Source organism: Dermacentor variabilis, chromosome 6 (assembly GCF_050947875.1).
Source record: "Dermacentor variabilis isolate Ectoservices chromosome 6, ASM5094787v1, whole genome shotgun sequence".
Classification (NCBI taxonomy): Eukaryota; Metazoa; Arthropoda; class Arachnida; order Ixodida; family Ixodidae; genus Dermacentor; species Dermacentor variabilis.
Genome location: NC_134573.1, coordinates 77,207,727 through 77,223,901, shown reverse-complemented (window position 1 = coordinate 77,223,901; position 16,175 = coordinate 77,207,727). Strand labels below are relative to the sequence as shown.

Here is a 16,175-nt window from a genome sequence, read left to right as displayed (position 1 = left end):
CGTGGAAACATGTTCACAGAAACTTCTGAGCTCAAATGACCATAAACGTGCATAGAAAGACGGTGAGAAATGTTGGCTGTAGCGTTGTAATACAAACATTATAGTTTTCGTCTGAACTTGTTCAATTCTATAGTACATCTTTCTGATGATTTTTTTGGCAGGGTAGTTTGTTCTAGATTTCATGTGAACGTTTAACAGCGCAAACACGCAAGTGGCAACACGAGTAGGCGACATACGCGGACACTGATTTTCAGCTACTTTTATTTCCTACACTGGATATTGAAGTGAATGTCGTTAGCATTGTGAGGTACCTGAGCGGCCGTTGCATATATTTATGTAGGTCTTGCCAAGGATTTGTACCTTGTAAGCATGCAATGCTTTGTCACACTTTTTTTTTAATGCCACAGTTAATGCCTCCGGGCGTACTGGGGTATGGGGTGCGGGCGAATAAGGACGATTAAATGAATGAAAACAAAAATTTGCGGATCTAATGGAGTCCAGGAAGGATTGATAATGTGATCCCTGCGTCGAAGCAGTGTAATCGCTAGGAATACGCTGGGAAAGTCCCGCTGCCACGAGGTGCTGGTACCTCGTCGGTTTCAACGCAGGGAATACCCGCAGCAGGTGGTGGATGTCGGCTTCGGCATTGTACTTTTTAATCTATGTATAAGGTAACCGACTTAAGCACAGGATAATCTATGTGTCGGCGCCACTTCGTCAGAAGCGAATGCTACACCGAACAGCATATTTCATTTACGTTTACCGCCAGATAACCATTATTTTAATACGGAAAGCACGGCGGTGTTTCTTGGTGCTGAAGGTCATTAATAGCGTTACCTTAAAGCTACTCTTCAGTTGCCACGTGTTCTACCGTTTACGAAACAAAGAAAATGCATTGTTTTGTATAAGCTGATTATGCGTATTAGTAATACTTGACGATAAGATGTAGTCATCTCCATGCAGGTGGAGTATGACAGCTGTGCTTGTAGTAATGACGATGACGTGTCTGATATTGAAAGCAAGGAAATGAGTACCTGAAACTAACTCTTGCGGCACTCTGGATGCCACGCGAACTGGTGATTGGTGGTAATTATTGAATTTGACTGGCTAGGACCTTAATTGTGAGTAATCGCTTTTCAATGCACTAAAAGCTTTGCATGGATGCCAGGAAAAGATGTAACAAGATTGAGGACGAGCTTGTTCTCACAAATGAGGACGAATGTTTTTGAATAATCAATAAACCTGCGACTACTTTACCGCGTTGACTTAACAGTAATGTCATGCCCAAGTTCAAATAATTGAGACAGCACAGGGGATACAGGCAGAAAACCAGGCTGATTCGTGGAAAGCAAATTATTGGTGGACAAATGTTAACTTATGTGCTTATGAATAATATGCTCCAATACTTTAAAACAGCTGCATCACGGATATACACCTATCAAGAATATACGTCTGTAGTTGGAGAGGCGTTGTTTCTCGATAGACTTAAAACTACAACGACGTTAGCCATCTTACAAACTTTTGTGACACATTCACATTCTACTGATTTCCTAATAGAACAGAGACATTTTACGCAAGATTCTGAGTACATTTTCAATAATGTGTTGGAGATTACGTGTCTTCGCCAGCGCTCTTAGTGATATCGTCCGATGGCCACGGAGCCCGCTAGACTACAAGGACTGGCCGCCGTCAAAGGGAGGGAGCACCTATGGCCACCCTTGACCCCATCAAGGACTCCATAAAAGTTGTTTCCATAAAAGATTGAGGACATCGTCGTAGCTGATGTCTCACTTTGATGAAAAATAAAAGGTAATCTGGTATGGTAACGATGTTTATTGGCCTCCCTTTGAAACGGGGTGACGACAAATGGTAAACTAGCCTGCTTGATTTGATCAGGTATATCAGCTTTAAACAGATATTTTCAAAATGTCAAGCGCAATCTATTCACTTGCAGCAGGATGCCATACTCCAACCTGCCGAAGGTACGGCAAGACTTAACTGCCCGCTCGACAGCATAGATACAAGCATAGCTGCTGCTTTCACGCTTGTTCTGTGGTGCCACCTCACTTTTCCATAAGCTCCCCCATAAGAAGCAAAAATTAAATAAACTTGTGAGAAGGCAGGGCGATGTTCACAAAGATTTTATCTTGATTCGTGCTGGAAAAGAAAAGCACTTTGCCACGTACGTCAGCGTATTCGTACAGATGGAGCATTTAATAAAGAGATTTATTCACTAAAAAGTCACGACAGCTCAGCAAAGTTCATTAGAGAAGGCATTTCATATGAGAGCAAATCTTGTCAGCACCAATCCTGGGTTGTTCTTGTAAGCGTTACAAGAGACACGCTGCAGATTTCAGTGGCCAACGTGCCCTTCAACCACCGGGGTGGACCTCGCTGAGAAAGCGATATTTTGGGTCTGCATTAAAACGCGTAAAACTCGCAAAACACTACCTGCTTGTCTTTGTAAAATGGAGCCACAACATAGGGATGCAATGAGAGAACCGCGTCAATTTTTTTGTTATTACCAAAGAATGGCTCACGTGCACCTACTACGGTGGATTGGCCAAGGAGCGGGCGCTTTCACATGTATTCTTGTTAACGTTACGACCTAACTATGACAACATACCAGAGCGTAACATTGGGGCCCATCAGGTGCGCAACTTGTTTCTTTGTCGTCACTTAGAAGATGCGCGCACCAACTTTTCATCAGTAAATTGTTGCTATGCGACGAGCATAGCTGCGCCGAGCATCTCAAGCGCTGGCTCGCACGGGCTGGTTTATTCGGCTTTTTCGGACCTGCGTCCGTCACCTAATGGTTATAGCATCGAACATGCGTGCTGCGGAGCCATGTTTTGAAGCCGACCACCGACATTTTAGCGCGATTAGCATTGTTAGTGTACTTTACGCACATTCCGGTGTCTATAATTTTGCCTGTCTGGCTCTGGGTCTCTTACCGTTTTTCACCCAGCTTCAGTGACTCCGTGGCAACTCCTAGCAAGTTGGGTAGTCTGTATGCTCTAATGAGTACAGCGATCGGCAGCTGTGCTGAGGGGAGCACACTTTGAAGCCAACCGTCGGACCAACTTGGGTCAGTATAGTTATGAGACATGGAGTACGTGCAGCTCTTCAATAAACTTATTCGAAGCCAACTTGGTTCTATGGGCATGTACCACTGAATACGTGCCTTCGTAAGAATGCCTCGGAGAAGATGGCAGACGCGGCCAGCGTTGCCAGATCAATGCGCATTTAGAATATTTACTTTTAAACATCTTTAAACCGTTACCGTTGGTGTTCTAGCGTTATCGCGTTCGAACGCCGATATGAAAATAATTGTTGAACGCTTCTGAAGTAACCGAGGTGTTAAGCAAGGCTCCTGATCAATAACAAAAAAGCAACTGGTAGGATGAACTATCTTTCATGAATATGGCAAAAGCGTTATCATAATAAAATTCCCTAGCAGCGTGCATTTTACTTATAAGAGCATATTTTGGTAAGCATAACACGCAATTTTCACTTCCTGTCATTTATACAGTGTCGAAAAAGCTAGACAATTTCTCAGACATGCTTTGAATTTGTTTTTGAAGCACTTTTTCGGGACAAGGTTTTTACACTATGTCGCACGATATTGTAAAACCTGTACTAAATAAAAATATCGCGGTGGTAGTTGGTAATTTCGAAAATTACCATGTTTGTTTCTAGTGTGTTTATTTCGTTGGTATTTGCACGACTAAAGTCGGTGATTATTTTGTCCTCAGGATTTCGTGATTGTGCAATAATTTTAAAAGCCACAGAAACGGCCTTGCGGTCAGACCTACCGTCCACAATATCCCACTCGAAAGCATGCTATGCCAGTCATTAGAATATGTTTTCACGCGTAGGGGAATAAAATGGTGAAAATTTGAGTTGAAACAAAGGAAATTTCAACGTGAGTAAACAATTCGCATAGGGCCTTGGGGCGAACGAGTGACATAAGTGAAGACCTGTCAGTGCAAGGTAAACTAATATCGCCACATAAAACCGCATTTAATTTGTGCAATTTGTAAATTGCCATGAATTCCAAAACAGCAAAAATTGAATTATTGGAATACAGTAACCGATAGATAGCACAGCAGAATCTTTGCACCACAAAGACTCGAATTGAGGCAGCTTGTGCAGCTAGTGAAGTAATTGAAAACTTGTCTGTTTGTTTTTTATGAGTACAACTACTCTGCGACCGTGACCGGCATATGTAGGTACGTCTACCGCTTCGAAGCGAAGTGGAGATTTAAGTGACTTGGTTAACGCTCATATTTAATACAGCACAAACTGGGCGAAAAACAATGATAGAGGTATGCATGAATAAGCAATGCAATGCGCCAAATACACGTGGTAGAGCGGGAAGAAAGAAATAGTGCAAAATACGCAAACTTTACACAAGAAATGCCGGGAAGCCAATACAAAGGCATGTATTATATTTTATCACATGCGCCACTAAGTGAATGAAGGGTTGGCGTACCTCATGCTGCAGTGGTGGCAGAATGATTGCTTAAAATATTTCGCACTTCCAGATGGCGCATGAGTGATATGTACATACGATAAGTATGCACTTACGTATACTGTTACGCTGTAGTGACGGTGAACAACCGCAGTGGCACAAAGTAGGTCATGAAACTAACTGTTTATTGCCTGAACCTGTGCGCAGCAAAACGAGTAACACTAAGCACAATGATAGCGGTGAGCACGCTCGTCCATCCTAGGAATCAGCTGGTCGCCGGGTCGAGCGCGTCGGCGTCTTTATACACGACTCGTCAGAGGCTCCAGAGCAACTGACGCATGGTGCTTGCATACCTGCCATAAAGTACAACACTATCCGTGGCGCGCATACAATGTGATTGCGCAAGGTTCGGAGAGAGCGTATAGAGAACAGATAGGATCAACGATAACATTCGAGTAAGTTCCAAATCATGCAGGCACGTTTTGCCCTGAATGGAAGCTTTAGGTTATTAGCGGTTTAAAGGGGGTGGATGGATGCATGTTTATCGAACGTTGGGCCAGGCTCAACGCGACCCGGGCTTAGGTCTCCTACGGGGGAAAGTCAACGCCCTGCCTGAACGACGCCTCACGGGCTTGCGAGACGGCCCACGTCTCGATGCCAAGGTCTGAGCTGCGCTGAGCGGCGGCCCACTTCGACGGCAGGGTCTTCGGAGCAACTGTCATCCTTCCTATAGTCACGTTCCACTCACACAACAAGTGTTTGAGTGTCGCTGGCCCTTCCTGGCACAATTTACACGTGTCGTCCTGATGCTTATCTGTGAAGACACGTTTTAGAAATGGAATGTCTTAGCGAAAGTATTCGCCTGGAGCTGTGTCTAGATGACGGCCGTTCCCGGAAAGAAAGGACAAACAAGTACGTGTGTCAATCTTGGCCTCCTGATCTTAAGGGAATAAGGGTTGCACATTTTCCCCTCTTTTCGATCTTCCTTTCGGCTCGTCTTCGTGTATTTTGCGCCGTATACGCTGTTTGCAAAGTGGTAAACCAACTAGTGCGCACCACAGCACTTTTGCAACAAAGTACGCGAGTCTTCTTTCACAATACCGAACACAAACACAAGATGAAACAACGTGACTGATCTACTGCTGTCCTGGGGCGGCTTGAATGAACATTTAATAACGAAAATAATAAGGAATTTAAGAACGCCTTCTAGTGCGAATCAGCCGTTGTCTAGGGAACATATAAGAAGGCGTTGTTAAATTAGGTATATTTTCTTAAGTGTTGCGCAATCCACTCCTGGTCACCTTTCCTGTAATTTCCACGTGCGCAGCGCCTGGCTCAAGCGGCGGGCGGTTACGAGGTGCTCCCCAAGGACTTCCAACTCATGAGCCTCGTGAGGATATTGTGCGGGAGTGTGGCCAAGCCCGTCTGCACTTTCCTCGGTGACAGGTTCAACAACATCGGGAGCAGATACATCAACCTGGTAAACCGCGCGCTCAGATGAGTGCTAACATCATCTCGTTTCCGTAGATCGCAGAAAACGCGCAGACATTTAGAAATATCGATCGGTTGATGTGGAAAACCAGCTGCCTTTCGTGAACACGCGGTGATTGAATATTGTGTGTAAACTGTGCTTTCTCGTACATACTTAGGTGCAGGCACGTACCCAAGGAGGGGCCCGGGGGGGCCCGGGCCCCCCCCTTTCCGTAGTTTTCCATAATTCCCTAATTTTCCCTAATTCTACAGCTCTTTTCGTGCAAAATTGCCAACTGGAAACAAGAGTCGCAAGGACTTGAGAAATTAAGTGATGTACTAAGGGAGATAGCCAAGGCAACCGCCAAACAGGAAGGAAAAGCGAAAATTAACAAATGCAACCGTTGTTTATGAAAATATTCATGGATCAGCATCTTTTTCTTTAAAAAGGGAATAGAGAAAACGCCGCCGGAAGTGGAGGACAATTCCGTGTGTTCTGAATGATGCTTCTACAGTTATCATTCGAGCCGATTAACGTTGCCACTTCCCTGCTGTGCTTGTGCAGGTGTTTTTCCAACCTTCGGCGGTGGGCGCAGTACGTGCAGAGTCGCAGCTTCCTGTGCCATACGCGGTTGTACGCGACTGGCGGCCACGCATCGTTACGTAACTTCCCAAATAACCATAAGAGTCGGTTGTGGCTCTTAACTTATCAGAGCAGTAAACGAGGGATCGAAAAGAACTGTGACTGTTCTGCCAATATATATTTCTGTATATTTCTTCCAGAGATAATTAAAGAAACGCTGCTATGGTGGGGTACAATTTAAGAGGAAGCTTTAGCTCGGGCCCAACTATGAGGCGGCCTATTCAAATACACGTAAAACGCAAAAACTGAGATACCCCTGGACCGATTTTAATGAAATTTGTTGCATTTGAGAGACACAGTTAAATTCAAGTGACTGCTTGAAAAGGAATTTCGAATGAGTGCCTGAATTTTGTTAAAAAGATTTTCAAATATTCGACAGTTTTAAAATTTAGAAGCCCGAAGTTTACAAATCCATAGCTCTGCGTCAAGAACAGATGTCTCGGTTCTGTAAACAGCATCGATTAGACCATTCAAAGCGGACAAATTCGATATATCGTTTTACATCTTATGTGAATTTGTTACATTGTTTACAAGGGTTCTGCAAAAGGTTTATTTCCATATTGCTAAATTTTTTGAGATTCATATGTAACATATCACTTTTGTCCGCTTTAGATGTACTACTAGATGCAATTCACAGAATTGCGATATCATTTTTCGTTGCCGAAAGACAGAGTTGTAAACTTGATAGTCTCGTTTTCTAAAAATTTTCGATTTTGATAATTTTTAATGAAAATTGACAATATAAAGCGAGAATTCGAAACAAGCAGTCACTAGAGTTTAAGTTTTTCTTTTTAATGCAACAAACCTCGTCAGATTTGGTGCAGTTGTTGCTGAGAAAAACGAATTCTCCTTTTACATGTAGTTAGATAGGAGCACCCGAGCTAAAGCTTCCTCTTAAGAGGAAGCTTTAAAAGACAAAGCATTTAAAAGACAAACTTAAAATCTAGTGACTGTTGGTTTCGAATTTTTGAGTTAGATCATCAATTTTAGAGCGCAGCTCTTTGGCGTCCGTTCCTGGGTTTCGCGTCGTCGTCGGCGTTGTCGTCGGCCTCGTAACCAGCTCCGCCCCCCTTTCATCCCCCCAGCGCTAGCAGCGACCGACTGATACCGCTGGATGCCGCTGACGCCGCTAGAGAGTCAAGATAACGTGACTGCATAGAACACCGTCGCCGCCATGCAGAAAGAGGAGGAAAGGGTCCCCCCTCCCTGTTCTTGTGTGGCGGATAGGGTGCTCTTCAGTTGCCGACGCGCCGGTTATTTCACGTAGGCCCCGGCACGTCGACGAATACGTGACCACCTTCCCACGGCTACACCTGGTTCTTAGCGCTGCGGAAGCGAGGGTATCATATTGTTTGTGTCGGCATCGGCGGCGTTGTCCCTGAAACCAACTCCGCAGCTGGGGTTGACTCACTATCGGCGTCAGCGGCATCAGTCAGTCGCTGCTATCTCTTCCCTCCTCCCTTTATCGTGTTGTCCGCTTGCTGCGCGCGCTTCTGCCCCCATCGTTTGCCGCTGTGTGTACACGCCGCCCCCCTCCCCCCTCTTCCTGCGAGTCTCCGGTTGTCAAAGCGCCGGCTCGAACTTAATTCCTTTCTTCGCTCCTCCTCCAATGCAACCCCTGTGCGGTGGCAATCAGAGAGCCAGATCGGTGGCGGCGGATCTGTATATGTGCACCGCCCGAGCCGAAATTGCCGCTGCCGTTCGCGCTGTGCGGTGGCAATCAGAGAGCCAGATCGGTGGCGGCGGATCTGTATATGTGCACCGCCCGAGCCGAAATTGCCGCTGCCGTTCGCCACTGCGAAATTATCTGCCAGTTCTTTCTGAGCCATGAGCGAGACGACCGATGGAAGTCCTCCGTCTGCTGCTGCTGCTGCTGCTGCTAAACGAGCTGCCAGAGCAGAGGCCCAGCGCCGTCGCCGTCAGAATCCAGAGGTGCGTGCCGCCGAAGCAGAAGCTTACCCAGTGGAGTCTTTGTTAAAGGAATACGTGTGAAAAATAAAAAAAAAATTCTGTGATAGCGCATACATGTGTTGCTCGATTTCTTTGCCTCAATCTATCGAAAAGGTGAAACAGCTTATTTGCTGCGCTCAAATTTCGCATTAGGAAGTAACGTAATCGTCGGTAATTTTTTTTATTAAAAATTGGCAAAAATCGAAAATTTTCAAAAAAACGAAACTATCAAGTTTACAACTCTGTAACTTCACCACTAAAAATGATAATACAATTCTGTGAATTGCATCTAATAGTACATCTAAAGCGGACAAAATTGATATGTTACACATGAATATAAAAAAATTTAATCACAGAGAAATACAACTTTTTCGAAACCGTTGTAACCAACGTAACAAATTCACGTAACATGTAAAATGACATTTTGAATTTGTCCGCTTTGAATGATCTAATGGATGCCGTTTACAGAACTGCGATATCAGTTCTTGATGCAAAGCTATGAATTTGTAAACTTGGTGCTTCTATTTTTTTCAAACGGTCAAATATTTGAAAATCGTTTTAAGAAAATTCAAGCCCTAAATCGAAATTCCGCCTCCAACAGTCACTAGAATTTAACTTTCTCTTTCAAATGCGACAAATTTCATCAAAATCGGTCCAGGGGTTATCTCATAAAAACGTTTTTGCGTTTTACATGTATTTGAATAGGCCGCGTCGGAGTTGGGCCCGAGCTAAAGCTTCCTCTTAAGTCTGCAATGAAGCCCTGGGCCGCTATTTTGTAGGGATGCCTTATGCCTTATTCTATGCTATTCTTATCATCCACCACACACGGCCGCCTGATCCCGTTGATAATGTGGGTAGACCGTCGCTCTGACCATTGGCCAAGCGCGAAAAGCCTGAAAAAGCATAGAATCGGAAAAGGCATCGCTACAGAATACCGGCCCTGCCCGCGCCCTCATAGCCGCCAGCCACTGTTCCTCCGCGAGGCTGCAAATAATTCGTGCTTCAAACCTCTTCTGTTACCCAAATAGGGCGGTAACTACAAAATTAAAATTATTAGCGAGTAATTTTATACCTTTCTCCTCGCCTATTATAGTTGAATGGCGAATGCCCACTTCATTATTGACCTGATATAACATGCTTGCTTCGCTACAACTATTTGTTGTGAAGTTTCACTTCAGTTGGCAGTGAAGTTTCATGAGTAAAATGGGTTCAGCAGTGACATCAACTGCACAGCAGACTTTTGAATAGTGAAATGCTCAGAGTCGATACATTTTGTCCATGTCTGTTGCACACCTCATTGTTTCCGCCGATGAAAAGACTTTTGAAGAACAGCAGACGCTCCGGAGGTATCAAGTACGACGTCATGTTGAAAAGGCCGCATGACGACGATTTTTTTTTTCTTCTGTCATTGACTGGCGGAGTAACAAAACTCCGCGCGGTCCGTGTGCCTTTGTTTCCAACTACTGTTTCTAAAGTTCTATTCTACTAAAGTAATCTTTATTTTACAGTTTCTCTTCTTTACTTGTTCTTGGCAGCGTTGTTCCTGCGCTTCTTTCCTACGCAAGTCCATTTGGCGTGGTTCTTTGTTTGCCAAGTAAAGGAGAGGCGTATCGCACAAGCCTACCTGTAAAACACAGCTTATTTCATTTCTTTTTTGTGGTTTTACGCGTTTTTATGGCGAATGGTGGGCGTTATTCACATTTGTACTAGTAAAGGTACCCCCCTCATTTGCATAGAAAAGTTACCTTGGGTTGCCCCCCCCCCCCCCCCCGAAAAAAAATCCTGGGTACGTGCCTGCTTAGGTGCATGCTCGAAGACGGTGAGAAAAAACAATTCAGACAAGAGTCAGACAACCCGAGCGCTGCGAGTAGTTTTACTCATGTTTTTTTAGCGATGTCCTTAAGTATTCCCGTAATCACGTGAGCGTTGTTTCCAGACACAGTGTCCTGTGACTTTATCGTACAGGAAATTTTCAGAAATGCATCGCACGCACAGTTAATTCTCTCTCGTTAAAGTTCGTAACGATGGTAATCCTTCTCCCGCATTGTTAATTGAAGTGCTACTCGACACCTTTTGTACGCGTTGCCAGTAAATAAAATAAAATACAACATTGCATATGCATCCTTGTCCTTCGAAGAAGAGAGCTGCCTCAGGTAAGTGGAAAAGCAATCTTGTGGCAATATTTTGGTAAAAACAAAGCAGAACTAATCGCTAATTTTGCTCTTAAAATCGTTTAAGTGAAAACGCACGTCAGCGTATAGGCATGCGCTGTTTCTCAAATAATGTTTGTTGAATGCCATTTCACTCGCATTGCCTGTTTTTTTTCTGTGTGTATGCGCTGTATGTACAAGAACTGCACGGACTGTCAGCCATCCTTTCTTGGGGTCTTAAACAGCGACCAGATGGAAAGCATTCCAGGCGTTTATTGCGCACGCTTTAGCCCCATGTTACCCCATCAAATTCTTAAGCCACGCGATAGCTATGATATTATGATGACCGATATGTCCTGCGCTCATTGTACGAAACACACGAGGCGTAGTCGCATGGAGCTCAGCTGGTTAAGGATAACTTTGGGATATATATATATATATATATATATATATATATATATATATATATATATATATATATATATATATATATATATATATATATATATATAGTATATGCGCCGTCTTGCAATGGCTGGGCCGAAAATACGTGGAAACCAGTTCCATCTGGCTCACGCTATAGAAGGACGCCCAAAGCTGTTTGCGTTAATTCGAGCTGTTAATGTCACACGTTCAAATACCTCACTACCCCTGTTCACCGGAGCGAAATTTATAAACCACACACTAGGGGCTGAAATTTTCTTTTCTTTTCTTTTCCATGTCACACGCTCAAATTACGCGACGGTGTTCTTATTCTACGATGTAAGAGATTTCGTTCGAATACTTAGCAGTAGGGCTATTGTCCCCTCGCTACGCCCCGTCGGAAAGTTTTCTTAAGCAAAATAAGTTGTCAAATGCCTTTGAGACTAACTACTGTATTACGAAAACTCTCTCAAAGGTTCAGCAATAGCATAGTTGGAAGAAAATGAAATATCGGCACTTCATATTGTCATTTATTTATTTATTTATTAAAGCCGGTTATGAGGAGCGCTTTGGGCTGCTCCCTAATGTACGAATAGCCGCCTAGCAGCAGTGAGACGGCACTCTTGATGGCGCAGAGAGGTTGCACAGCGAACAGCGCATCGTGGTTGCGCCTGCGCAATGAGATGGATTACACGTAATTTGCCACCAGTTATTTCGGTGTACATGACCATTTTGAAGTGCGGAAACACGCAACTAGACTTTTATGACAATTCTCTGCAACATTTTAATATAAGCACATGCTGTAGTTTGTTACTGAAAAGATAATGTACATAGTTTATTAGCGAATGAATTGCTATTTTTCCCTTTTCTTTCAAAACATGTACACCTCGGTGACATAATGCGAACAAATGAGGCAGGCTTCTTTTTAGGTGTTCAAATCAAGAAAAAATATCGCGGCAAAACCAATCGCACGATGGCTGTCGACGGTATATAGTGACATTTATTGCTGAAGCCATGTTTACTTAAAATCTGTAGTGATCATTCAAAGACTTGCGTTGCTTCCGCTACATGCGACATACACTGTGTCCAGCATTGGCCCAATTTACTGCGGTACTAGTTTGCCAAAGTCACTCATAAGTATGACGGCATGACAACGACTGGATGACGACGATGGGATGACAAAGGAATGGCGTCGATGCAACGACATATGCCCTATGACGACAATGGCACGTCGATAATGAGATGACCATCGTGAAATAATTCCAACGGTATTGGCGACGACAGCGTGACGACAACGGCACGGGAGCAGTGGCACGACGACGAGTGCGTTATGTCGATGGCGTGAGTATAAGACGATATGACGACGACCGGAAGACGAAGCTGTACTAACGACGATGGCACGATCAGGTCGGCACGACGAGGATGGTGCGATAACGGATGCATGACACTCACTGCTCGATGGCGGTACAATGACGACGGTGGCATGACAAGAGTGGCATAATCAAGATTTCATGGGGACAGAATTTACAATAGAATGACAAAGAGGGATTGACTTCGACTTAACGACGACGGTGGTATGGCGACGGCTGCGTGAGGACGGGGACCCGACCCCACGACCTCCAATAAAGTTCTTTCGCTTACTCACATGAGCACATGACCCAAGCAGGTAGGCAACCTGGGCCAGAAATTAAATTATGGGGCTTTAGGATCCGAAACCACGATTTGATTGTAAGGCACGCCATACTGGGGGACTCCGGAAATTTGGACCACCTGGGGTTTGGTTCTTTAACGTGCACCTAAACACGGGTGTTTTCGCATTTCGCCACCATCGAAATACGGCCCCATGACCGGGATTCGATCCCGCGACCTTGTGCTTAGCAGTCCTACACCATAGCCGTAAGCAACTACGGCTGGTAGTCAACCTGGGCCATTGTGTCGGCGTAAGAAAATTAGATAGATAGATAGATATATAGATAGATAGATAGATAGATAGATAGATAGATAGATAGATAGATAGATAGATAGATAGATAGAAATGCAGCCTCTGAGTTGCTTAAGCAGGCAAATAAAGCTATTCCCATTACAACCCACTGTATTTCAAGAAACAAAAAAGATAGAAAAAGACTTTATTGAAATAAAGACTGTGCTCGGGCACTGCGGGTGGAGCCGCTCTTCCAGGGCCTCACTGCCTATAGAATAGGCGCGGACATAGCAAGTTTCCCACGATGTTGTCTCTTGAAGGTATGTTTCTAAGTTATGAATTTTCCCGCGGGAAACCTGTCTATATAAGGAAGAACAGAGAGTAATCAACGCACCATATATATATATATATATATATATATATATATATATATATATATATATATATATATATATATATATATATATATATATATATATATATATATATATTCTTGGTACTATTGTACAAAGGGCTTATAGTATCGTCATCCAGCTTCTGGTTTTCGCAGTGCATCTCCATGTTTCGATTTATTATGATTCCTTTCGCTTTTTTCAGACGCGGATTCCTGTTTACCTGTGTCACAATCCTGCAGGGACTTCAATGAAAAATGTCATACATTACGCGCAAGTGAGTAGTGCGGCTGTTTACTTCATGATAGCTTTGCAATATTTCTTTTTGGCGCCATCCTTGGGAAAAAGTCGCCTAAGTGCACTGCTTATACTCTTCAGATTACACACTGATACGAAATACATTTTTTTTAGAACTGGTGCTTAACCACATAACACCTTTAGGCTTTATAGTTTCCAGTAGTCCTTCATGCCAGTTGTTCGCACAAGAAGGAAAAAAAGAACATTGATGATGACTCTAAATGTAAGCGAATAGCCGAACTTGCTGTCAAGAAAAGGCACACAAGATTGAGCGGGTGTGGTATTTTCGCTGCAACAATGAACCAGCATTTCGCCTGAACGACCAATTATGTGCCTATATTAAGGAAGACAAAGAAAATGGAAAACAAGAAAACTCATACATGTCGCACCGGTGCAAACGATGCATCACTTTGCCACTCGCGCTAAACTTGTTGCTTATCGGTTTACTAGCGGCAATGAACGTTTCAAATACCCCAAAGCGCTAGCAACCATCCGCCAAGAATGGTAATGGCGAAAATTAGTCGAGATGCGATTTTAGACGAGTTCGTATGTTTATGACTTTCAAAGAGTGTTTCAACCGTTTATAAGTACCAGCTGCCACTAATGAAAAGTAATAAGAGTGTGCATGTTAGTAACCATGAGCCGCTAAAATCTGACACACCACATAAAACTGTCAACTGTGGCGACACCACACACAACTGTCACCATGTTATTTTAGAGCGCAGTTCTTAGGCGCTTCTTCCGGCGTTGAGCGTCGGCCTGCCTCGGCGTTGTTGTACCTCGTAACCGAGCGAACGAGCACAGCAAATATGAAAGTGAACACGGAGCGCAGGGGGAGATGGAAGAAGAGCGCGTGAAGATGAAAGCGTGCTTCACGTGAGGGCTTTTAGTGAAAAAAAAAGAAAAAAGAAAAGCGTGAGAGACGAAGGGAAAGACTAAGACGAGCGCTACACTTATAACTGTTTATTCGCAAAACAGAGCATCTTGTACATATACGCACACCTGCGCTAACGCATAAAACACGCAAAGGATGACGGTCAGCGGAAGGCATTGTTATCGTTTTTTAAATGCTTAGCAATCTGAATTACGACTCACAAAGCGTAACAGTGGTTTGACTCCGTTTCCTCATTTCTCTAAAGTATTTTGTAGTTTCGAGTCACTGTAACTTTCTCGTGTTGCTTGTTGTTCGTAGCTCATAATATGCCTTATGAAGGCATTATTTGCTACAACAACATGAAGATATTAAAAGTGCACGAAGATTTATATATAATGCGTTTCAATCATTCCAATAGATTCAGTCGTACGAAAGTTGTACTCGGCGAAATGCCACATTTAGTTCTTATAGTTTTCCTAGTGTTCTTGGTTAAAGTACACTTGACAAAATTGACCCCCCTCGTTTTCCCCCTTCCTTCTGGTTGCTCCCCTTTCTTTTTTTCTCGGCCATGGTACCAACCCTAGTTTAGCCCACTCACCGCAGGAGCAAGAACTGCTGAAACAGCCCTGGAAGCAACAAAACGAAAGCGTCGAGGCCGGCTTTGTGGTTTCTTGCACAACTTTATGAAGAACGAAGGGAGGTACTATAGCTGAAGGATGTGTCGCACCCTAAGCAGACGTACAGACAACCGAACCGGCCGGGAAATGGAAGCCACTTGGTTTGCTCGCAACACCACGCAGCTTGAGGAATCCGGGCATGACGCAGAAGCACGTCGAAACTAGGCTGACGCACGCGGTAGATGAGTGTTCCACTAGAACTTTGTTATCGTTTCCCAGGTTCTTTTATAGCTGAAGCATATATATATATATATATATATATATATATATATATATATATGTTTGTAATAACGCATAGTATGGCCAGGCTATAAGGCCAACTATCCTATGTTTATTGTGCCCATTCCTTCTGCACTTCGTCGCCTGCTTTATCTCCTCTTCTAAGTTCCCTGGAACGGCCACGTACAACACACACACACAGATATATATATATATATATATATATATATATATATATATATATATATATATATATATAGCCTCGCACTTTGGCTAGACGACCTGCTTGGACGGTGCGACGTTGGTGATCTGGATCTGCGGTCGGAGCTGAGGAGCATCGTCTGCCACTGCTCGGTATGGTGTACTCATGGGGTTTGAGGGTTCTTTATCGTGCTAGGACACGCCCACATGAAGTGGAAGTGATGGCAAAACGGGAAGCCACGTCACTTGGATTCACTTGAGAATTGACCTGGGTGGCACAAGTGATACAGGACGGGACATGGGGAACGTCTTTGTTTCGAGTCGTCCCAGGCCACCGCCTCTATGTTATCTAGCTTTGCATCTCCCGGGGGGAAGGTTCCGAGATTTTGCATAAAGTGCTGCGTAAGTTCGTGGTAGTGCTGTAGCCTGCTGTCTTGGCTTCGCCCGCACTCCGGCTGGCCTTCCACGTCCCTGTCGGTAAACC

The 16,175-nt window shown here is 44.0% G+C and overlaps 1 protein-coding gene across 1 annotated transcript in view; it reads left to right on the top strand.

The window, feature by feature from the left end:
• The window catches only part of LOC142586181 (lysosomal acid lipase/cholesteryl ester hydrolase-like), a 32,925-nt gene that overhangs the window by 9,957 nt on the left and 6,793 nt on the right, over window positions 1-16,175 (top strand). The window contains exons 5-6 of the mRNA XM_075697433.1: window positions 5,802-5,954; window positions 13,629-13,700. Coding sequence (XP_075553548.1) covers window positions 5,802-5,954; window positions 13,629-13,700 — 225 coding nt within the window. The remainder of the gene's footprint in view (window positions 1-5,801; window positions 5,955-13,628; window positions 13,701-16,175) is intronic.